This window comes from Balaenoptera ricei, chromosome 10 (assembly GCF_028023285.1).
Source record: "Balaenoptera ricei isolate mBalRic1 chromosome 10, mBalRic1.hap2, whole genome shotgun sequence".
In the NCBI taxonomy this organism is placed as follows: Eukaryota; Metazoa; Chordata; class Mammalia; order Artiodactyla; family Balaenopteridae; genus Balaenoptera; species Balaenoptera ricei.
Window position 1 is genome coordinate 32,549,354 of NC_082648.1, and position 25,599 is coordinate 32,574,952.

General features: G+C 35.9%; 1 protein-coding gene and 1 pseudogene across 1 annotated transcript in view; one reads left to right on the forward strand and one right to left on the reverse strand.

Annotated features, from left to right (window-relative positions):
- Positions 1–25,599, forward strand: part of REDIC1 (regulator of DNA class I crossover intermediates 1) — a 69,475-nt gene that overhangs the window by 28,859 nt on the left and 15,017 nt on the right. Inside the window, 3 exon segments of the mRNA XM_059934552.1 lie at positions 9–517; positions 773–842; positions 2,285–2,345. Of these exon segments, the coding sequence (XP_059790535.1) occupies positions 9–517; positions 773–842; positions 2,285–2,345 (640 nt within the window).
- LOC132372784 (large ribosomal subunit protein eL20-like) lies at positions 9,052–9,563 on the reverse strand (annotated as a pseudogene).

A 25,599-nucleotide genomic window follows, 5' to 3' on the forward strand; every position in this document is an offset into this window, starting at 1 on the left:
TCCTAAAGTCCAGAAAATAGAAATTTCCTTACTAGGAAACCTGCTATAGTTGTAGGTGAATATTGTGGAAGCATGGATGAAAGAAGACAGTCAGACTTCATTACTGAAAAAAATTCATTACAACATATTTGGGGAGAAAATAGAAAAACGTTTTCTAATGAAGATATGAACCAGCAAACCCCAAGCCTTCTATCAGATAATTGTAACTCTTTTATTAGTGAAAATATGATCAACTTATTAAACATAGATCAACAGAAGATAAAGAAAACCTTTGACAAGTGTGGTTATGACAGTGCAGTCATTAGTTCTGATAAAAACCATTTCACTGATAGATGCATTAGAAGTACTTTTACAGATCCAGAGTTGACGTCTAGTAATTCTACTTTTAATAAATCAAGTTTTCCAGAAAAGTGTCAACCAAACAAGAATTGTCAGAAAGAGCACAACAATAATGAAAGAAATAAATTTAATACATCTTTTGAGAAGGATTGTTACCCAGCCAGCTCTGATAAAAAAGGTTGGTGTTATAGATGGAAAGTGTAATAATCTATTGGGGCCTTTTGTTTGTTTGTTTTCAGTTTTAATGAATATCCGTATGTGTGTGTGTGTGTGTTTGGAGGAACATGAAATTAAAAATAGAATGACATTCTATTATATGACATTGTGGACCAGTGGCATCCCTCTATATGGGTCATGCTAATAAGCTTCAAATTAAAAAATATAAATTGTCTATGCTAAAGTTTTATTTCAGTGCATACTTTTATTTTTAAAGGAAAATTTGAAAGTGATTACCAAGAGAAGACATCCCAGGAAAAAACCCAGAAATATTCAGTGAACCATATGTAAGTTTTTAGGTAAATTTGGGGAATGCAAATTGGGACCTAATATAATGCATGTTTAAGGATTAAACTGATACAAAGTGAGATAAGCATAATGCTGTCTGAGGGTGGGCAGACTGGCCTCAAAAATCAATTGTCAGACCTTGGTAATATCACCCTAGTTGAGAGTTTGGTCCTCATATTCACCAGTGCAAAAATATCTTCTTATCTGAATCATAGTGTTAATTAGATTTGAGAAAACTGACTTATGTGTTCAGGAAATTTATTTACCCACCAGAATGTCAATTTATTAATTTACAATAAGAAATAGAAGGGTGACATATATAGGAATGCTTACTGGCATAATTTTCTTAGTGAATATTTTCTACCTTTTGGCAGCTTGCCATGGGAAGGTTGCTTGGTTAATACAGAATCAGAACAAGGGAGTAATAGAATTCAAATGTTAATGTCATAAACAAGCATATCAACAATTTATGGGACTGACATTATAGTAAATTAAAGAAAACTTGTAGTTTCAGAATATGCCTAACTTTCTCAGTAATAATTATGATTTAATCAAATCTTTGTAATTGAAAATCATGAATTAGAATAGATTTTTATTTTGGAAGTACTTTCTTATGGAAATATGTAAAATATCTATTAATACAAAGAATTATTAGATGCCATTTTTATGGCATTGGCATAACAAATTAAAAAATAGATTCACCACTTATTTAATAAAATCAACAACTTAGGTTCTTTGTTGTCAAACCTCCAAATATTCAGAAACTTATGAATGAAAAACAGGATGTTAAAACTTGAATTTTAAAACATATTTTATGAAAGTGATTTAGAACATGGCTTCCAAACCTGTGTGTGTGAAGATCCTCATCACTTGAGGGTTTTTTTTTCCCTAATAAATAAATTTATTTATTTATTTATTTATTTATTTATTTATTTTTGGCTGCATTGGGTCTTCATTGTTGCACGTGGGCTTTCTCTAGTTGCGGTGAGCAGGGGCTTCTCTTCATTGCAGTGCGCAGGCTTCTCATTGTGGTGGCTTCTCTTGTTGCAGAGCATGGGCTCTAGGCATGAGGGCTTCAGTAGTTGTGGCTTGTGGCTCTAAACTGCAAGCTTAGTAGTTGTGGCGCATGGGCTTAGTTGCTCCGTGGCATGTGGGATATTCCTGGACCAGGGATCGAACCCATGTCCCCTGCATTGGCAGGTGGATTCTTAACCACTGCGCCACCGGAGAAGCCCAAGGGGTGATTTTAAAATACAAAATATCAAGTTTGACCTACACAAAATAAATAGGCTCCTTAAGATAGAGCTTATGAATCCTTATCTTTTAAAAAAACTTCTCTTATAATTCTGATCTTTAACCAACTTTGGGAATCATAATTTAGAACAATAATTTTCAGAGGGAATAAAACACACGCTAATACTTTCTTATTTAAAACCCTTAGGGGTAATATCCCTTTGGAAGAATTGTGTTCTAAGCAATCATGGGACTTTGGAATTGGTGAGGTAAAGTACATCTTACATTATCTTTCCAATTAAGTAAGTTGTATTATCATGTCTTATTTTAGTATTTGAAATTTACTTTAAGGTTAGCTCTTTCTGAAAATTTTCTTTTTAGGGTAACTTTTTTTTTAATATATTTTTTTACTCTGGGGAAATTATAGCTTAGATTGAGAAATAAAATTAACAACATTTCAGAAACTGTAATGTGCCTTATTTTAGTCAAACCAATATAGATGCATTTAAAGTTCTTTCTATAAGTCCTATAAAATTTATTCCAAGATGAAATTTCTTTAGGTTTAATTGTGTTACAGGTGAAAATAGTTATATATTTAAGAATACTAAAACATATATAAACATTGGTTACCTAAGTTGTAATCCCTGCTCATAATAAGGGTGTATGATTCAGTCATTCAAAAAACAATACACATTTTTTTCAAGAGCGCATGGGACATTCTCTAGGATAGGACACATACTAGGACACAAAACAATAAACAGTTAAGGAATAAGCACAAATATGTAAAATATAACATAAAAAACCCCACAAAATGTAAGAGAAGGGAGTAAAAAATGTAGATATTTTTAAATGTGTTTGAAATTAAATGACTATCAGTTTAAAACATGTACAGTAAGTCCCCTACATATGAACCTTCAAGTTGGGAACTTTCAAAGATGCGAATATGCATTCACGTGTCCAATCACATAAATTAGTTCATGTGTCTGGCATGCATTGTCACATGCCTGCGTCTTCTAAAAGTGGTTGTGCTTTTGTGTACTTTACAGTACTGTATAGAGTATAGTAGTACAGTGTCTTTATTTCAAGCCCAGGATGTCTGGAAGCAAGCGTAAAAGCAGTGGTGATGTAGCTGGTACTGCTAAGAAGCACCAAGCAATAACAATAGAATTGGAAGCCCAAAGAAAGGATGAAGAGAGAAAAGAGGAAGAAGAAGTAACTGAAGAACTAAAGAGATTCACAATGCAGGGAATTTGGTAAGGGGACTTTCTTTATTTGAGGAGGCACTGTTAGTTTTTGAGGCACAGGACCCGAACTTAGTACATGAAAGTTGCAGCAGCCATTCAGAATGCAATCCAGTGCAACTGTGTCATCTATGATGAGAAAAAAAGAGCTACTACCCCCCAGACATCACTGGATCTTTTGTTCAAGAGGGCAGATAGAATTGAATCCAGCAAGGAACCAGAACTTTTGTCATCAACGTCAGGCATGTATAAAATTGCAGCTTGCCCTCCATCTCTCGTTGCTGATGATCCTTCAGCTCTACCATCTCCCACCTCCTCTCCCTCCTCCAGTCAGTAATTTTTCTTGCCTGTTCACTCAATGCCAGCCCCTGTATGCCAGCTGTTGTACTGTACTACTGTACTTTTCAAGGTACTGTACTGTAAGATTAAAAATGTTTTCTTTACTTTTGTGTTTGTTGGCTTTTTATGTATTATTTCTGTGAAAAGTATTATAAACCTATTACAGTACAGTACTATATAGCTGATTGTGTTAGTTGGGTACCCAGGCTAACTTTGTTGGACTTACAAACAAATTGGACTTATGAACGCACTCTCAGAACAGAACTCATTCGTATGTAGGGGACTTACTGTAGATATAATTATGGGTCAACATATGTGATCCTCATGGAAACCACAAGTCAAAAGCCTATAATAGCTACACAAAAAGCAAATAGCAAGGAAACCAAGGAATTACTAAAGAAACTCATGAAACCACAATGGTAGAAACAAAAAGAAAAAATGAACAGAGAAGAACTACAGAAACAACTGGAAAACAAGTGATAAAGTGGCAATAAGTACATACCTATCAATAATTACTTTAAATGTCAGTGTTTGATCAAAAGACATAGGGTGGCTGATTGGGTAAAAACCAAGACCCTCAATATGCTGCTTACAGGAGACTCACTTTAGGGCAAAAGACACGTACAGAGTAAAAGTGAGAGGATGGAAAATGATATTTCATGCAAATGGAAACAAAAAGAAAGTGGGAGTAGCAATACTCATATCAGACAAAAGAGACTTCACAACAAAGGATATAACAAAAGACAAAGAAGGGTATTATATAATGATAAAGGGATCAAACAAGAAGAGAATATTATACTTGTTAACATATTTGCACCCAAAACAGGAGCACCTAAATATATAAATCAAATACTAACACTTAAAGGAAGAAAGGGACAATAATACAATAATAGTAGGGAACTTTAACACCTAACTGATATCAATGGACAGATTATCCATACAGAAAATCAATAAAGGAATAGTGGTCTTAAGGACACACTAGACCAGTTAAACTTAGTAGATATCTATAGGACAATACATCCAAAAACAACAGAATACACATTCCTTTCAATTGAACACAGAACATTCTCCAGGATAAATCACATACTAGACCACAAAACAAGCCTCAAAAAATTTAAGAGGGTAGAAATTGCATCAAGCATTTTTTTCAGAACACAACTGTATGAAACTAGAAGTCAACTACAGAAAGAAAAATAGGAAAAGAACAAACACGTGAAGACTAAATGACATGCTACTGAAAAGCAAATGGATCAACAATGAAATCAAAGAGGAAATCAGAAAGTACCTTGAGACAAATAAAAATGGAAACAAAACTTTTCAAAATACATGGGATGTTGCAAAGTCAGTTCTAAGAAGGAAGTTTATAGCGATATAGGACTTCCTCAGGAAACAAGAAAAATCTCAAACAGCCTACCACCTAAAAGAATTAGAAAAAGAAAAACAGATCAAAGTCAGCAGAAGGAAGGAAATAATAAAGATCAGAGAGAAAATAGAGATTTAAAAAATGGAAAAGATCAATTAAACTAAGAGCTGTTTTTCTGAAAAGATAAACAAAATTGATAAGCATTTAGCTGGGTTCACCAAGAAGGAAAGAGAGAAGACTGAAATAAAATAAGAAATGAAACAGGAGAAATAAAAACTGATACCACAGAGATACAAAGAAATTATAAGAGAATTCTCTGAGCAGTTATATGCCAACAAATTGGACAACCTTGAAGAAAGGACAAATTTCTAGAAACATACAGCCTGCCAAGACTGAGTCCAGAAGAAACAACTTTAACAGACCAATCACTAGGAGTGAAATAAAATCTGTAACTTGAAAAACTCCCTACAAAGAAAAGTCCAGGGAAAGATGGCTTCACAGGGGAATTTTACCAAACATATAAAGAAGAACTAATACCTATCCTTCTCAAACTATTCCAAAAAATGGAAGAGTAGGTAACACTCCCAAATTCATTCTACAAGGCCACCATTACACTGATACCAAAACCAGACAAAGACAGTACAAAAAAGAAAATTACAGGCCAAATATTTTAGATGAATATAGACGGCAAAATCCTCAACACAATATTAGCAAGCCAAATCCAACAGTATATAAACAGGATCATACATCATAATCAAGTTGGATTCATTCCAGGGTCAAAAAGATGGTTCAACATTTGCAAATCAACCAATGTGGTATATCACATTAGAAAAAGGAAAGATAAAAATCACATGATCTTCTCAATATATGCAGAAAAAGCATTTGATAAAATTCAACATCCATTCATGGTAAAAACTCTCATCAAAGTGGGTATAGAGGGAAAATATTTCAACATAATAAAGCCTATTTGTGACAAACCTATGGCCAATGTCATACTCAATGGTGAAAAACTGAAAGCCATCTCACTAAATTCAGGAACAAGATAGGGATGTTCACTCTTGCTGCTTTGATTTACCATAGTACTGGAAGCTCTAGCCACAGAAGTCAGACAAGAAAAAGAAATGAAAGTTATCCAAATTGGAAGGAAAGAGGTAAAATGGTCATTAGTTGCAGATGACATGATACTTTATATAGAGAACCCTAAAGTCTCACACAAAAACTACTGGAACTAATAAATGAATGCAGCAAGGTGGCAGGATACAAGAGAAAGTTTTTAAAAATCCCATTTAAAAATCACACCAAAAAGAATAAAATACCTCGGAATAAACTTAAGAAGATGAGAGACCTATACTCTGAAAGCTATAAAACGTTGATGAAGGAAATTGAACATAATACAAAGAAATGTAAAGATATCACATTTGTGGCTTTGAAGAATTAATATTGTTAAAATGACCATACCACCCAAAGAAATCTACAGATTTCATGTAATCCCTATCAAACACTCATGACATTTCTCACAGGACTAGACCAAATAATCCTAAAATTTATATGGAACCACAGAAGACCCTGAGTTGCCAAAGCAATCTTGAGAAGAAGAACAAAGCCAGAGGAATTACCCTCTCAGACTTCAGAGAATACAACAAAACTGAAGTATTCAAAATAGCATAGTACTGGCACAAAAACAGACACATAGATAAGTGGAACAGAATAGAGAGCCCAGAAAGAAACCCACAGAACTATGGTAAATTCATCTATGACAGAAGAGGCAAGAATATACAATGGAGAAAAGAGAGTCTCTTCAACAAGTGGTGCTGGCCCAACTAGACAGCTACACATAAAATAATGAGATTAGAATATTTCTTCACACCATATTCAAAAATAAACTCAAAATGTTTAAGACCTAAATGTAAGACATGAAACAATAAAACTCCTGGAAGAGAACATAGGCAGAACACCCTTTGACATAAATTTTAGCAATATTTTGGGAGGTCTGTCTTCTAAGGCAAAAGAAATAAAATCAACAAATAAATGGGACCTAATTAAATTTAAAAACTTTTCCACAGCAAATAAAACCATTGGCAAAACGAAAAGCCAACCAGCAGAATGGGAGAAAATATTTAGATATGATGCAATCAACAAGGGATTAATATCAAAAATATGTAAACAGCTCATACAACTCAATATCAAAAAAAAACCAAATAACCAATCAAAAAATGATCAAAGACCTGAACAGACTTTTTTTCCAAAGAAGACATACAGATGGCCAACAGGCCCATGAAAAGATGCTCAACATCACTAATTATTAGAGAAATGCAAATCAAAACAGCAATGAGATATCACCTCACACCTGTCAGAATGGCTATCATCAAAAAGTCTACAAATAACAAATGTTGGAGAGGATGTGGAGAAAAGGGGACACTTGTACACTGTTGGTGAGAATGTAAATTGGTGCAGCCACTATGGAAAACAGTATGGAAGTTCCTTAAAAAACTAAAAATAGAGTTAACATATGATCCAGCAATCCCACTTTAGTATATATATCAGGAGAAAAAGAAAACACTAATTTGCAAAGTTACATGTGCCCCAATATTTACAGCAGCACTATTTGTACTAGCCAAGACATGGAAGCAACCCTAGTGTCCATCAACAAAGTAATGAATAAAGAAGATGTGGGATATATATATATATAAACACACACACACACAGTGGAATATTACTTAGCCATTTGCAGCAATGTTGATGGCCTTATGGCCCTAGAGAATATTATGCTTACTGAAATAAGTCAGGCAGAGAAAGAAAAATAGTGTATGATATCATTTATGTGTAGAATCTAAAACATAATACATATGAATGCATATGCAAAACAGAAATTGACTCACGGATATAGAAAACAAACTTATGGTTACCAGTGGGGATAGGAAAGCAGGAAGGAACAAATTAGGGCTGTGGGGTTAAGAGATACAAACGACTAAGTATAAAATAGATAAGCAACAAGGATGTATTGTATAGCACAGGTAATTAGCACCATTATCTTGTAATAACTTATAACGGAGTATAATCTGCAAAAATACTGAATTACTATGCTGTATACCTAAACTAAATAATATTGTAAATCAACTATAGTTCCATTAAAAATTGCTTTCCAAGATTCTGTTAGATTTCAGTAATTAATACAGTAAATAAAATCAGAATAAACAAAACTGAATTATGTATTAATAATTTTCCTTTTGTTTGCTAATCAGTGAAAATAAATATTGTTTACCATCAAAAAAGAGAGAGAATGAGCTGCTAGAGAGATTTGGGAGTTCTCAAAGAATGGTGTCATAGGAAAGAAAAATGGGAGACATTTTCAAGGAAGGGAATGTGGTCAATAATATTAGATGCTATCCTGTTACTCCTTTAAATAACTCATATTTCCTAGATAAGAATAATATAGATATATCCTCTTAAAGAACGAATCATGAGCAGGTTAGAATCCTTAAAAAACAATCTCTACATCTATGGCAGCTTGAATGTGTCTAGAGCAAGTCAGAAAAGAAAATAAGCTCACTGGTGGAACCTGAAGGGTATCAGGTGCTATGAGTTCTTTAGGTAGAGCAGGCATCAGCTTTTAATTTGTGATGCCTAGACAAGGCTAAAGGCATAGTGGAACCCTGGCTAAAATCTTAAATTTTACAAGAGAGACCAAGGCAGGAGTCACAATAAGAGAGGAAGAAAGGGATTGGAGCAGTAGAGGAGCTGAGCTATACCTGCCTACTGGTTGGGAAACTTCGGGACAGGTAATTCCTACTGAGGCAGAATTAATGAAGAGATAGCAAACAAGCAAACCAAAACCAAAAATCAAACCAAACAAAAACTCCTCTTGCTTGGCAGATAGTAGGGTATGGGTAATTAGGGGTGTTCCAAGATCCTTTTGTTGGATGTGGAATGGAATAGGAAAGAAGAACATCTTGGAGGATATAATAATTTTTTTTTTCCGGTTTTCCCAATGAGTTTTATTTGGGCAGACCTGGGGACAGGGAGGGCCTGCATCTAAACGAAGGTGTTGGGCCTCTTAGTGGTGAGGTGTCGCTTGTGCTGGCAACAGAGAACCTGGTAGGGCAGTGGGAACTTGATCTTGGAGTCGTGGAACTGCTTGACTGCTGGTCGACAGCACTTGCTGGCTGCGATCTCTTCTGCTTTTGTGATCTGGATCGAGTGGGCCCAGGCGCGGTGCCAGGCACCCATGTCTCGGTAGCACTGGGTGACCACACTGGCTGTGGTCAGGTCCCGGTACTCTCAGTGCTGTGGAAGTCATAGCGCAGCCAGAAGCCAAAGTTCTTCACCCGCAGGGGAGATTTCTCCAGCACCTGTCTACAGTAGGCAATTTTCCCTGAATACTCTCTCATCTTCTTCAGCTGAGACACAAAGTACCAGAAGCAGGACTTGGCAACATGATTAGGTGCAAAGATTTGCATGCAGTAGAGGGGAGACATGCTGCATTTGGGGGTCCGCAGGCAGCGCCCCACCACCTTGTACTCTGGAAGTGTGCCCGAGGCCTTCATGGTGCTCTATCCGTGCTCGCTGCCACCCTCGAAAAGGAAACTACTTTATTATTTTTATGGAGGTATAATTGACATATAACAGTTATTTAAAGTTTACAACATAGTGATTTGATATGTGTACCCACTGTGAAAAGATCGCCACAGTAAGTCTAGTTAACATGGATCACCACACAGTTACAAATTCTTTTTCTTTGGATGAGAAATTTTAAGATATACTCTCTAGAAACTTTCAAATATAAAATACAGTATTATTAACTATAGTTGCCATCCTGTACATTACATCCCCAGGACTTATTTATTTTATAATTGGAAGTTTCTACATTTTTACCACCTCCCCTAATTTTGCCCATACCCCACCCCCCAACTCTAGCAACCACTAATCTATTCTATTTATGAATTTTTTTTTCAGATTACATGTATAAGTGAGATCATATGGTATTTTTCTTTCTCTGCCTGACTTATTTCACTTAGCATGATGCCCTCAAGGTCCATCCATGTTGTTGCAGTTGGCAGGATTTCCTTACTTTTTATGGCTGAATAGTATTCCATTGTGTGTGTGTGTGTGTATATATATATATATATATATACCACATCTTCTTTATTCATCCATTGATGGACACGTAGGTTGTTTCCATGTCTTGGCTATTGTAAGTAATGCTTCAGTGAACATGGTGGTGAGGATAATCTTTTTGAGTTAGTGTCTTCTTTTCCTTGGAAAAATACCAGAAGTGGAATTGCTGGATCATATGGTAGTTCTATTTTTAATTTTTTCTTCCAGTTTTATTGAGATATAATTGACATACAGCATGTATGAGTTTAAGGTATACATCATAATGATTTAACTTACATACATCATGAAATGATTAGCACAATACGTACAGTGAACATCAATCATCTCATATAGATACAAAATTAAAGAAATAGAAAAAAATTCCTTGTGATGAGAACTCAGGATTTACCCTATTTTTAATTTTTTTGAGGAAACCCCATTCTATTTTTCGATAGCAGCTGAACAATTTACATTCCCACCAACAGTGCACCTGGGTTCCCTTTTCTCCACATCCTTGCCAAGGCTTGTTTTTGCTTATGTTTTTGATGCTAGCTATTCTCACAGATGTGGTTTTGATCTGAATTTCCTTGATGATTCATTTTGTTAAGCATCTTTTTCTGTACCTGTTGGTTGCCTGTAGATCTTCTTTGGAAAAATGTCTGTTCAGGTTGTCTGCCCATTTTTTAGTGGGATTGTTGTTTTTTCACTTTGAGTCATATGAGTTATTTATATATTTTGGCTATTAACCCCTTATCAGATATATGATTTACAAATATTTTCTTCCATTCAGTAGGTTAGATTTTCAATTTTTTGATGGCTTCCTCTTCTGTGAAAAGCTTTTCAGTTCGATGTAGTCCCACTTGTTTATATTTGCTTTAGTTGCCTTTGCTTTTGGTGTCAAATTCAAAAAATCATTGCCAAGATGTATGTCAAAGATTTTGCCACTTGTGTATTTTTCTAGTATTTTGGTTTCAGGTCTTATATTCAAGTCTTTAATCCATTTTGAGTTAATTTTTATGTATCATATAAGATAGGGGTCCATTTTTCATTCTTTTGTGTGTTCAGTTTTCCCAGCACCATTTATTGAAAAGACTGTCCTTTCTCCATTGTATATTCCTGGCTCCTTTGTCATAAATTAATTGACCAAATATGTATGGGTTTATTTCTGGGCTTTCTTTTCTGTTCCATTGGTCTATGTGTCTGTTTTTATGTCAATGTCATACTGTTTTGATGACTATATCTTTAATATTGGGATTATGAAATATGATGCCTCCAGCTCTGTTCTTTTTTCTCAATATTGTCTTGCCATTTGGGTTTTGTTGTGGTTCCATACCAATTTTATGATTGTTTTTCTATTTCTGTGAAAAATATCATTGGAGTTTTCACAGGGATTGCACTGAATATGCAGATGACTCTGACTAGAATGGGCATTTTAACAATATTAATTATTCCAATCCATTATCATGGACTATCTTCCCATTTATTTGTGTCTTCAGTTTCCTTTATTAATGTCCTATAGTTTATAGTGTACAGGTATTTCACCTCTTTGGTTAAGCTTATTTCTAGGTATTTTATTCTTTTTGATACAATTGTAAATAAGGTTGTCTCCTTAATTTCTTATTCTGATAGTTCATTATTAGTGTATAGAAATGCAACTTCTTTTTGTATATGGTTATGTATCCTTTACCCAAATTTATTTATTGTACAGTGTTTTTGGCAGCAGTGGAATCTTTAGCATTTTCTATATATAATATTATGTTATAAGCAGATAAATATAATTTTAATTGTTCCTTTCAGTTTTGAATGCTTTTTATTTCTTTTTCTTTTCTTTTTCTTGTCCATTGGCTCTAACAAATATTACCAATATTATGTTGAATAAAGTGGTGAGAGTGGGCATCTTTCTCTTGTTCCTGATCTTGGAGAAAAAACTTTCAGCTTTTCATCATTGAATGTGATATTAGCTGTAAGCTTGTCATACATGGCCTTTATTATGTTGAGGTACACTGTCTTTATACCCTTTTGTTACAGATTTTTAGACATAGATGGATGTGAATTTTTGCAAATGCTTTTTCTGTATTCATATCAATGATTATATGATTTTTACCCTTCATTTTGTTAATATGGTATATCTCGTTGACTGATTTGTGTTATGTTGAACCATCCTTATCCTTGGAATAAATCCTACTTGATCATGCTGTATGATTCGTTTAATGTATTGTTGAATTCAGTTTGTTAATATTTTGTTGAGGATTTTTGAATCTATGTTCATCAGGGTTATTGGCCTGTAATTTTCTTTTCTTGTTGTGTTCTTGTCTGGTTTTTGTATCAAGGTAATGCTGGTTTTATAAAAGGAGTTTTGAAGTGTTTCTTCATCTTCTGTTTTTTGGAAGAGTTTGAGAAGGATTTATGTTAACTTTCTTTAAATATTTGGTAGAATTCATCGGTGAAGTCATTGGTCCTAGACTTGTTTGTTGGGAAGTATTTGATTACTGATTTGATCTTCTTACTAAATATCAGTCTGTTCATATTTTCTATTTCTTCATGGATTAGTCTTGTAGGTTGTAGTTTCTAGGAATTTTCCATAAATTCTAGGTTGTCCACTTTGTTGGTGTTCAGAGTACTGTCTTATGATCACTTGTATTTCTGTGGTGTCAGTTATAGTGTCTCCTCTTTCATTTATGATTTTATTATTTGAGTCCTCTCTTTTTTTGTTGCTGTTGGGTCTAAATAAGTTTGTTAATTTTGTTATATCTTTTCAAGAAAGCAGTTCTTAGTTTTATTAATCTTTTGTATTATCTTTTTATTTTCTATTTTATTTATTTCTGCTCTGAAATTTGTTATTTTATTTCATCTACTATCTGTAGGCTCAGTTCGTTCTCTTTCTAGTTCCTTGAGGTGTAAAGTTACTTTGTTTATTTGAGATCTTTTGTTTATTGATGTAGGCATTTATCACCATGAATTTCCCTTTTAAAACTGTTTTTGCTACATCCCTTAAGTCTTGTTATGTTGTTATTTCCATTTTCATTTGTCTCAAGATATTTTTTCTCTTTTGATTTCTTCTTTAACCAGTGATTGTTCAGGAGCATTTTGTTTAATCTCCACATATTTGAATTTTCCAGTTTTCCTCTTGCAATTGATTTCTAGTTTAATACCATTGTAGTTGGAAAACATGCTTGATATTATTTCAGTCTTTAAAAAGAATTTGAGACTTGTTTGTTTTTTGATATTGAGCTCCATGAGCTGTTTGTATATTTTGGAGATTAATCATTTGTCTGTTGTTTCATTTGCAAATATTTAGTCCCATTCTGAGGGTTGTCATTTCATCTTGTTTATGGTTTCCTTTGCTGTGGAAAAGCTTTTAAGTTTAATTAGGTCCCATTTGTTTATTTTTATTTTTATTTTCATTGCCCTAGGAGGTGGGTCAAAAAATATCTTTCTGTGATTTATGTCAAAGAGCGTTTTTCCTATGTTTTCCTCTAAGAGTTTTATAGTGTCCAGTCTTACATTTAAGTCTTTAATCTGTTTTGAGTTTATTTTTGTGTATGGTGTTAGGGAGCATTCTAATTTCATTCTTTTACATGTAGCTGTCCAGTTTTCCCAACACAACTAACTGAAGAGGCTGTCTTTTCTCCATTGTATGTTCTTGCCTCCTTTGTCATAAATTAGGTGACTATATGTACATGGGTTTATCTCTGGTCTTTCTATCCTTTGCCATTGATCTATATTTCTGTTTTTGTGCCAGTACCATATTGTCTTGATTACTGTAGCTTTGTAGTATAGTTTGAAGTCAGGGAGCCAAATTCCTTCAGCTTCGTTTTTCTTTCTCAAGATTGCTTTGGATATTCAGGGTCTTTTGTGTTTCCACATGAATTGTAAAATTTTTTGTTCTAATTCTGTGAAGAATGCCATTGGTAATTTGATAGAGATTGCATTGAATCTGTAGGTTGCTTTGGGTAGTATAGTCATTTTCACAATATTGAGTCTTCCAATCCAAGAACATGGTATATTTCTCCATCTGTTTATGTCATCTTTGATTTCTTTCATCAGTGTTTTGTAGTTTTCTGAGTACAAGTCTTTCACCTCCTTATGTAGGGTTTTATGTTTTTCTTTTTTTAATAAATTTATTGATTGATTGATTGATTTTTGGAAGCATTGGGTCTTCGTTGCTGTGCACGGGCTTTCTCTAGTTGCGGAGAGTGGGGGCTACTCTTCGTTGAGGTGCGCAGGCTTCTCATTATGGTGGCTTGTCTTGTTGTGGAGCATGGGCTATAGGTGCACAGGCTTCAATAGTTGTGGCACATGGGCTCAGTAGTTGTGGCTCACAGGCTTTGTTGCTCTGCAGCATGTGGGATCTGCCCGGAGCAGGGCTCGAACCCATGTCCCCTGCATTGGCAGGTGGATTCTTAACCACTGTACCACCAGGGAAGTCTCCCTTAGGTAGGTTTATTCCTAGGTATTTTATTCTTTTTGTTGCAATATTAAGTGGGATAGTTTCCTTAATTTCTCTTTCTGATTTTTCATTGTTAGTGTATAGGAATGCAAGAGATTTCTGTGCATTTATTTTGTATCCTGCAACCTTACCAAATTCATTGATTAGTTCTAGTAGTTTTCTGGTGGCATCTTTAGGATTTTCTATGTATAGTATCTTATCATCTGCAAACAGTGAAAGTTTTACTTCTTCTTTTCCAATTTGTATTCCTTTAATTTCTTTTTCTTCTCTGATTGCCGTGGCTAGCTCTTCCAAAACTAGTTTGAATAAGAATGGTGAGATTGGACATCCTTGTCTTGTTCCTGATCTTAGTGGAAACACTTTCAGTTGTTTACCATTGAGTATGATGTTTGCTGTGGGTTTGTCATGTATGGCTTGTATTATGTTGAGGTAGGTTCTGTCTATGCCCACTTTCTGGAGAGTTTTTATCATAACTTGGTGTTGAGTTTTGTCAAAAACTTTTTCTGCATCTATTGAGATGATCATATGTTTTTTTTTAATTTGTTAATATGGTGTATCACACTTGTTGATTTGCATATATTGAAGAATCCTTGCATCCCTGGGATAAATCCCACTTGATCATGGTGTATGATCCTTTTAATATGTTGTTGGATTCTGTTTGCTAGTATTTTGTTCAGGATTTTTGCATCTATGTTCATCAGTGATATTGGTCTATAATTTTTTTTGTTTGGTATCTTTTTCTGATTTTGGTATCAGGGTGATGGTAGCTTCGTAGAATGAATTTGGGGGTGTTCCTCCCTCTGCAATATTTTGGAAGAGTTTGAGAAGGATAGTTGTTAGGTTTTTTCTAAATGTTTGATAGAATTTGCCTGTGAAGCCATCTGGTCCTGGACTTCTGTTTGTTGGAAGATTTTTAATTACAGTTTCAATTTCATTACTTGTGATAGGTCTGTTTATACTTTCTAATTCTTCCATGTTCAGTCTTGGAAAATTGTAGCTTTCCAAGAATTTGTCCATTTTTTTGTGACTGTCCATTTTCTTGGCATATAGTTGTTTGTAGTAGTCTCTTATAATCCTTTGTAGTTTTGTGGTGTCAGTTGTGATTTCTCCTTTTTCATTTCTCATTTTATTGATTTGCAACCTCTCCCTTTTTCTCCTGGTGAGTCTGGCCAAGGGTTCAATTGTGTTTATCTTCTCAAAGAACCAGCTTTAGTTTTATTGATCTTTGCTGATGTTTTCTTCGTTTCTATTTCATTTATTTCTGCTCTGATCTTTATGATTTCTTTCCTTCTATTGTCCTGGGTTTTCTTTGTTCTTCTTTCTCTAGTTGCTTTAGGTGTAGGGTAGATTGTTTATTTGAGATTTTTCTTGTTTCTTGAGGTGAAATTGAATTGCTATAAACTTCCCTCTCAGAACTGCTTTTGCTGCATTTCAGAGGTTTTAGGGGACATGTTTTCATTTTCATTTGTTTCTGTGTATTTTTTAATTTCTTCTTTGATTTTTCAGTGATATCTTGGTGATTTCATACTGCACTGTTTAGCCTCCATGTATTTGTGTTTTTTGTAGTCTTTTTCCTGTAATTGATTTCCAATCTCATAGCATTGTGGTCAGAAAAGATGCTTGATACAATTTCAATTTTCTTAAATTTTCTGAGGCTTGATTTGTGACCCAAGATATGATCTATTCTGGAGAATGTTCCATTTGCACTTGAGAAGAAAGTGTATTCTGCCACTTCTGGGTGGAATGTTCTATAAATAATAATTAAACCTATCTAGTTTATTGTGTCATTTAAACCTTGTGTTTCCATATTTATTTTCTCTTTGGATGATCTGTCCATTGGTGTAAGTGGGGTGTTAAAGTCCTCTACTATTATTGTATTACTGTCGATTTCCCCTTTCATGGTTGTTAGCATTTGCCTTATGTATTGTGGTGCTCCTTTGTTGGGTACATAAACATTTATAATTGTTATATCTTTTTCTTGGATTGATCTCTTGATCATTAGGTAATGTCCTTCCTTATCTCTTGTAACAGTCTTTATTTTAAAGACTATGTTATCTGATATGAGTATTGCTACTACAGCTTTCTTTTTATTTCCCTTTGCATGGAATATCTATTTCCATCCCTTCATTTTCAGTTAGTATGTGTCCCTCGTTCTGAAGTGGGTCTCTTGAAGACAGTATATATATGGGTCTTGTTTTTGTATCCATTCAGCCAGTCTGTATCTTTTGGTTGGGACATTTAATCCATTTACATTCAAGGTTATTATCGATATGTATGTTCCTATTACCATTTTCTTAATTGTTTTGGGTTTGTTTTTGTGGGTCTTTTTCTTCTCTTGTGTTTCCCATCTAGAAAAGTTTCTTTAGCATTTGTTGTAAAGCTGGTTTGGTGGTGCTGAATTCTATTAGCTTTTTCTTGTCTGAAAAGCTTTTGACTTCTCCATTGAATCTGAATGAGATCCTTGCTGGGTGGAGTAATCTTGGTTGTAGGCTTTTCTCTTTCATCACTTTAAGTATATCCTGCCACTCCCTCTGGCCTACAGAGTTTCTGCTGAAAAATCAGCTGATAACCTTATGGGGACTCCTTTGTATGTTATTTTTTGTTTTTCCCTTGCTGCTTTTAATATTTTTTTCTTTGAATTTAATTTTTGTTAGATTGATTAATATGTGTCTTGGTGTGTTTGTCCTAGGGTGTATCCTTTATGGGACTCTGTGCTTCCTGGACTTGGATGACTATTTCCTTTCCCATATTAGGGAAGTTTTCCCCCATAATCTCTTCAAATATTTTCTCAGTCCCTTTGTTTTTCTCTTCTTCTTCTGGGACCCCTATAATTCAAATGTTGGTGCATTTAGTGTTGCCCCAGAGGTCTCTGAGATTATCTTCAATTCTTTTCATTCTTTTTTCATTATTCTGCTCCTTGGCAGTTATTTCCACCATTTTGTCTTCCAGCTCACTTATTTGTTCTTCTGCCTTGGTTATTCATTCCTTCCATTGTATTTTTCATTTCAGTTATTGTGTTGCTCATCTCTGTTTGTTTGTTCTTTAATTCTTCTAGATCTTTGTTAAACATTTCTTGTGTTTTCTCAATCCGTGCCTCCATTCTATTTCTGAGATTCTGGATCATCTTTACTATCATTACTTTGAACTCTTTTTCAGGTAGATTCCCTATTTTCTCTTCATTTATTGGTCCTGTAAGTTTTTACCTTGCTCCTTCATCTGTGACATATTTTTTTGCCATCTCATTTTTTTTTTCTTTATGGGTGGGATTGTGTTCCTGTCTTAGTGGTTGTTTGGCCTGAGGCTTCCAACAGTGGAGTTTGTAGGCTGTTGAGTAGAGCTGCGTCTTGGTTCAGAGATGAGGACCTCTGGGAGACCTCACTCCAATGAATATTCCCTGGGGTCTGCGGTTCTCTGTTAGTCCAGTGGTTTGGACTCAGAGCTCCCATCACAGGAGCTTCAGCCCAACCCCTGGCTCGTGAACCAAGATCCTTTTAGAGAAATGTTATGCATCCAAATTTTAAGCCTCTCTGTCCAGAAGTTCCTTAACTTCAGACAAGTTCTTTAATCTGGAGAGCCACTTGCCTGGCGCTTCCCAGACCCCCTCTCTGTGACTGCCAAACTTCTTTTTCCTCCAGACCCTTTAAACTGCCTCTAGGTATTTTTCTGATTTCCTCTTTCTATTGGTTGTTTAGTAGGATATTGTTTAGCCTCTATGTGTTTGTGTTTTTTTACAGTTTTTTTCTTCTGGTTGATTTCTAATCTCATAGTGCTGTGGTCAGAAAAGATGCTTGATATGATTTCAATTTTTTAAAATTTCCTGAGGCTCACTTTGTGGCCCAGTGATCAATCCTGGAGAATGTTTCATGTGCACTTGAGAGGAATGTGTATTCTTCTGCTTTTGGATGGGATGCTCTGTAAATATCAGTTAAGTCCACCTGGTCTAATGTGTCATTTAAGACCTGTGTTTCCTTATTGATTTTCTGTCTGAATGATCTGTCCACTGATGAAATTGGGGTGTTAAAGTCCCCCACTAATATTGTGTTCCTGTCGATTTCTTTATGGCTGTTAATATTTGTCTTATATATTGAGGTACTCTTATTTGGGTGCATATATATTTACAATTGTTGTATCTTCTTCTTGGATTGTTCCCTTGATCATTATGTAATGTCTTTCTTTGTCTCTTGTAAAGTCTTTATTTTAGAGTGTACTTTGTCTGATATGAGTATTGTGACTCCAGCTTTCTTTTGATTTTCATTTGCATGGAACACTTTTTCCATCCCCTAATTTTCAGTCTGTATGTGTCCCTAGATCTGAAGTGGGTCTCTTGTAGACAGAAGATACATGGGTCTTGTTTTTGTATCCATTCAGCCAGTCTCTGTCTTTTGGATGGAGCAATTAATCTGTTTACATTTAAAGTAATTATTGATATATATGTATTTATTGCCATTTTGCTAATTGTTTTGTGTTTGTTTTTGTTAGTCTTTTTTCTTCCCTTCCTCTTTTGTTCTCTTCTCTTGTGATTTGATGGCTAACTTTAGTGTTGTGTTTGGGATGCTTTTTCTGCTTTATGTGTGTATCTACTGTAGATTTTCAGTTTGCAGTTACCATGAGGTTTTGATATAGCAGTCTATATATAAGTAAGATTGTTTTAAGTTGCTTGTCTTTTCATTTCAAATGTCTTTCCAATATCCTGCATTTGTGCTCTCCTCTTCTCACAATTGCTGGTTTTGATACCATATTTTGTACGGATGATTTCCTACATTTACTGTTTTTTTGCCTTTACCAATGAGCTTTTCCATTAGTAATTTTCCCGTTTTTAGTTGTGGCTTATTCTTTTCTGCTTAGAAAAGTTCCTTTAGCATTTGTTGCAAAGCTCATCTGGTGGTGCTGAATTCTCTTAGCTTTTTCTTCTCTGTAAAGCTTTTGATTTCTCCATTGAATCTGAATTAAAGCCTTGCTCAGTAGAGTATTCTTGGTTGTAGGTTTTTCCCTTTCATCACTTTAATATATTGTGCCACTCCCTTCTCGCCTGAAGAGTTTCTGCTGAGAAATCAGCTGTTAACCTTATGGGAGTTCCCTTGTATGTTATTTGTTGCTTTTCCCTTGTTGCTTTTAGTATTTTTTCTTTATCTTTAATTTTTGTCAATTTGATTACTGTGTCTCGGCGTATTTCTCCTTGGGTTTATCCTGCCTGGGACTCTCTGTGATTCCTGGACTTGGGTGGCTATTTCCTTTCCCATGTTAAGGAAGTTTTCAACTATAATCTCTTCAAATATTTTCTCGGGTCCTTTCTCTCTCTGTTCTCCTTCTGGGACCCCTATAATACAAATGTTGGTGCATTTAATGTTGTCCCAGAGATCTCTTTGGCAGTCTTCATTTCTTCTCATTCTTTTTTCTTTTTTCTGTTCTGCAGCAGTGATTTCCACCATTCTGTCTTCCAAGTCACTTATTCGTTCTTCTGCCTCAGTTATTCTGCTATTGATTCCTTCTAGTCTATTTTTCACTTCAGTTATTGTATTGTTCATCTCTGTTTGTTTGTTCTTAATTCTTCTAAGTCTTTGTTAAACATTTCTTGAACCTTCTCAATCCTTGCCTCCATTCTTTTTCCAGCATCTTGTATCATCTTCACTATCAGTATTCTGAATTCTTTTTCCAGCAGATTGCCTATCTCCACTTCTCTTAGTTGTTTTTCTGGGGTTTTATCTTGTTCCTTCATCTGGGAGGTATTCCTCTGCCTTCTCATTTTGTCTAACTTTCTGTGATAGTGGTTTCTGTTCCACATGCTGCAGGATTGTAGTTCTTGCTTCTGTCTGTCCTCTGGTGGTTGAGGGTGTGTAAGAGGTTGTGCAGGTTTCCTGATAAAGGGACTCCACTGGTGAGTGGAGCTTGCTCTTGTCCCTCTGGTGGGCAGGGCCATGCTGAAGAAAACTTTAAGCAGCCTGTCTGCTGATGGGTGGGGCTGTGTTCCTGTCCTGTTTGTTGTTTGGCCTGGGGCACCCAACACTTTTGGATGAGGCTAATGGCAGCCTCTGGGAGGGCTTACACTAAATGAATACTCCCCAGAACTGCCACTGCCAGTGTCTTTGTCCCCACAGTGAGCCACAGCCACCCCCCACCTCTGCAGGATACCCTCCAATATTAGCAGGTAGGTCTGGCCCTGTCTTTTATGAGGTCACTGCTTTTTTTCCCCTGGGTTCTGGTCCACACAGAACCTTCTGTGCCCCCTTCAAGAGTGGAGTCTCTGTTTCCTCCAGTCCCATGGATTTTCTGTGATCAAACCCCACAGGCTTTCAAAGCCAGATTCTCTGGGGGCTCCTCCTCCCATTGCTGGACCCCCAGGCTGGGAAGACTGACATGGGGCTCAGGACTTTCACTCCTGTGAGAGGGCCTCTGTGGCACAATTGCTCTCCAGTCCATGTGTCACCCACCTGGCTGGTATGATATTTGATCTTATCGTGATTGTGCCCCTCCTAACGTCTCATTGTGGCTTCTTCTTTGTCTTAGGCTTTAGGGTATCTTTTTTGGTAGGTTCTAGCATTTTTCTGTCCATGGTTGTTCAGCAATTAGTTGTGATTTTGGTGTTTCCGTAGGAAGGGATGAGTCCACATTCTTCTACTTCACCATCTTGAGCTCAAGATAAAAGCTCTACATTTTTATTTCCCTCCCCCATTTTGTTTTTGATGTCACGTCTTACTTCTTCTTATCTTGTGTATCTATTAACAAGTTACTGTAGTTGTTATTTTTACTACTTTTGTCTTTTAACTTTCATACTAGTATTATAAGTGATTAACGACCCTTACAACATTAGATTATTCTAAAGTTTACATATTTACCTTTACCAGTGAGATTTATACTTTCACATATTTTCCTGTTACTAACTACTGTTATTCTGTTTTGTCTTAAAGAAGTTCTTTTAACATTTCTTTTAAAGCCAGTCTAGTGGTGAAAAACTCCTTTAGTTTTTGCCTTTCTGGAAAACTCTTTATCTCTTCTTCTAATCTGAAGAACAAATTTGCCAGGTAGAGTATTGTTGGTTGGTAGTTTTTTTTTTTCTTCCTGCAATTTGAATATATTTTGCCACTCCTTTCTGGACTGCAAAGTTTATGCTGAAAAACCTGCTGAGAGTCTTATGAGGGTTCCCTTATACTTAACAAGTTGTTTTTCTCTTGCTGCTTTTAAGACACTCTCCTTGTTTTTAACTTTTGGTAAGTTAATTATAATGTGTCCTGGTGAGAGTCTCTTTGGATTCATCTTATTTGGAACTTTATTGTCTTCTTGGATCTGGAGGTATGTTTCCTTCCCCACGTTAGGGAATTTATTGGCCATAATTTTTTCAAACCAATTTTCTGCCCTTTTTTCTTCTTCTTTTCATTTTTGGACCCCTATAATGTAAATAATGGTCCACTTGATATTGTCCCATAAGTCCCTTATGCTATTTTCACTCTTTTTCATTCCTTTATCTTTTTTGCTACTCTCATTTGATGAATTCCTTTGCCTTATTTTGAGTCTTCTGATTACTTATTCAGCTTAATCTGGTCTCTGTTGAACCTTTCTATTGTATTTTTCGGTTCAGTTATTGTATTATTCAGCTCTGATTTCTGTTTGGTATTTTCTTATATTTTCTGTTTCTTTGTTGAAATTCTCACTTAGCTCATATGCTGATCTCCTGACCTCAGCGAGCAGTTTTATGACTGTTATTTTGTAAGGTATACGCTAAATTGCTTATCTGCATTTCATTAAGGTCTTCTTCTGAGGCTTTATCTTTTTCTTTCGTCTGGAAAATATTCTTCCGTTTCTTCATTTTCCTTGACACTCTTTGTTGGTTTTTATGCATTAGAGAAAACAGCTACCTCTCCTAGTCTTGAAGGAGTGGCCACATGCAGGGGATGATCACTATGTTTCAACCTCACCCTAGGTCTTTGTTGTCTCTCAAACCTTTGTGATTGTCCAAGCAACCTAGTTCATTTTTAGTGGCTCCCAGTTGAGGGTGTGCCAAAACCACCAGGTTCCTAAAGGGGAAGATCTCAGTCAAAACATAGATTTAGTCTGATTGGAAGCTGGACCCTCAGCAAACAGCTTTTAAAGTACACAAATATACCTCTTCCATGAGAAAACTTTCAGATGGGAATTTCTTTCTGCTCTGAGACCTGATGTGATAGCCAGTTGAGAACTGTTTCTTTGTTTGCTACCATCCCATTGAACCTGTGAAAATAAGCGCTGCTGACCACCAGAGCCAGGCTGTCAAGGGATGTGTTCTTTGGGCAGCAGCCTCAAAAGTCAGGGTGCCAGATGTCTGCACAAACTCTTTTCTGGGAGATACCAATGTCAACTGAAAAGAATGCACAACCTAAAAATTGAGAATTATGTTTTATTCAGCAGGCATACTGAGGACTTAAGCCCAGGGGACAGCCTCTCAGATAGCTCTGAGGAACTGTTCCTTAGAGGTAAAGGAAGAGCCAGGATATATAGGAGTTTTTGCAAAAACAAACAACAAACAAACAGATTGTCAGAACATCAAAGGATTACTGTTAACTAAAGAAAAACCAGACATCTCAAGTTAATAATATAGCACTTTTCTATGTGTGGGAAGATGCAAGTATCTGGGCTCATTGAAATCATTCCTTTGATATGCACCTTAACTGTCTAGGTCCAGTATCCTGTTTTCTCCATCCTGAATCCCTCAGGGTGCACCTGTGGGTGCAGGGGGTTGGGGAGGCTGCAGTAGCTGATGGCTTGATGGCTGTAACATCCTTTGTTTACTGATTTAACAAGTGACATTCTTTGTGACAACCTAGAATAAGACAGAGGGAAAGGGCAAAGATGGCACCTGCTGGTCTCTGTGGTCTTTGAAAATTATTTCAGTCTGTCTCTAAATGTGTGTCAAATAAGAAGCCTGTTCCCGAGGCTGAAGATTTAAGATAAGCAAATAAGCCTCTCTCACGGAAACATTCGGGGTATGTTTCAGTCTGCTACCTCTGTGCTGTGCCCTGGGGGAATAACTGGTTAAGAATTCTTTCTCCATTTGTTATAGTGCTATAGAACCTACAGATGTAAGACCCATTGGCTACCAGAGCAAGGCAAACAAGGGGTGGAAACCACAAAAACTGGGGCACAGATGTGTGTACAGGCTCATCTCTGGGAACAAGGCAGAGAGAGAGCATGAAGATAGTGCCTAGACTCTGAGGTCTCTGGGGAGGATTACAGTCTGCTCTTAGATATGAGTTTAATTAGAAGCCTTCTGTTCAGGCCACATCTATGAAGTTAAACTAATAGGCTTCTTTCACGGAAAGATTGGGTATGTCAGTGGGCTACTTCTGCTCTAGGCCCTGGGGAGTAGTCTTGTGCAGCTTGTGCAAACACTTTGAGAACTGTTTCTCAGTTTCCTATAGTCTTGTGGATCTCATGGACAAAGGCTTCACTGGCTTTCAAATCTTGATGTTTGGGAGGCTCATCTCTCAGTTGCAGGTCTTAGAAGTTCAGGAACCAAATATAAGGTTCGAACCATTAGCTCTTCATGGAGAAACTTGTAGTAAGTTCCTTCCTGATTGTGGGTTGCTGCACCTGGAGTGGGGGTTATGATGTTTTAGCATAATCTGAGATTGAGTCTGTCCTACCTGTCCTACCTACTTCAATGTGGGTTTTTTCTAATTTGGCCAATGTGTGGGAGGCTCTTGGCTAGTTGAGGTTTTTTTTGGGGGGGGGGGTTCTTTTAGAAGAAATTGTTCTGTGTGTAGCTGTAGATTAAGTGTGTCCATGGGAGAAGGTGAGTTCAGGATCCCTCTACATTGCCATCTTTAACTGCAACTTATTTAATTTTAAAATAGTAGAGGAATACAGTTTAAATATGATAGTTTAAAATGGGAGGATAATCACTAGAGAAATGCAGACACATGGAAGAACTTCAGAATGCAAAAGGGTGGGGATGTCACACTAGGAAACCTGATCAAGGTGGGAAAAAATGAGAACACTTCTACATAAACAATAAATGTAAAATGTAAGGAATGAATGAATCCTGCTTAGCAATATATTAAATTTTATTAGAGGGCTGGTGTTTCTTATCAAGATTAGAGGAATATCAAATTGAGGAGACGAATATCTCTACATATTTTTCAAGAAACATGTAGAACATAATAATAAAGGTTGAAAATAAAAAGATAGCAAAAGATATATATATAAAGAAAATATATAGTATTAGGGACAGTATAAATGCAATAAATGCCCATTTAGAGAAGAGAAGAAGAGAATATAGAAAGTTATTGATCCATACCAATAATGAAATCCTGCTGAGCAGGCATTGTGAAGGCTTGCTGAACCTACAGAATGGGGGAAATTCCTTGAATAATTCAGTTTTTTTTTCTATTTGGGCTGCTCTTTTTCTGTTTTTCTCTCTCAAAAGATCTGAAGTTGGCATTGTAGTATATGTCTACCTTGGGGTCTATGTAGCTTTCTCAGCTTGTGGGTTCCTGGTACAAGTTTGAGACTTGAATGTTTTAAGGATTGAGCATACAATACTTTTTTTTTATATATACAGCAGGTTCTTATTAGTCATCCATTTTATACACATCAGTGTATACATGTCAATCCCAATCTCCCAATTCATCACACCACCACCCCCACCCCCTGCTGCTTTCCCCTTTTGGTGTCCATACGTTTGTTCTCTACATCTGTGTCTAAATTTCTGCCCTGCAAACCGGTTCATCTGTACCATTTTTCTAGGTTCCACATATATGCGTTAATATACAATATTTGTTTTTCTATTTCTGACTTACTTCACTCTATATGACAGTCTCTAGATGCATCCACATCCCTACAAATGACCCAATTTCGTTACTTTTTATGGCTGACTAATATTCCATTGTATATATGTACCACAACTTCTTTATGCATTCGTTTGTTGATGGGCATTTAGGTTGCTTCCATGACCTGGCTATTGTAAATAGTGCTGCAATGAACACTGGGGTGCATGTGTCTTTTTGAGTGATGGTGTTCTCAGGGTATATGCCTAGTAGTAAGATTGCTGGGTCATATGGTAGTTC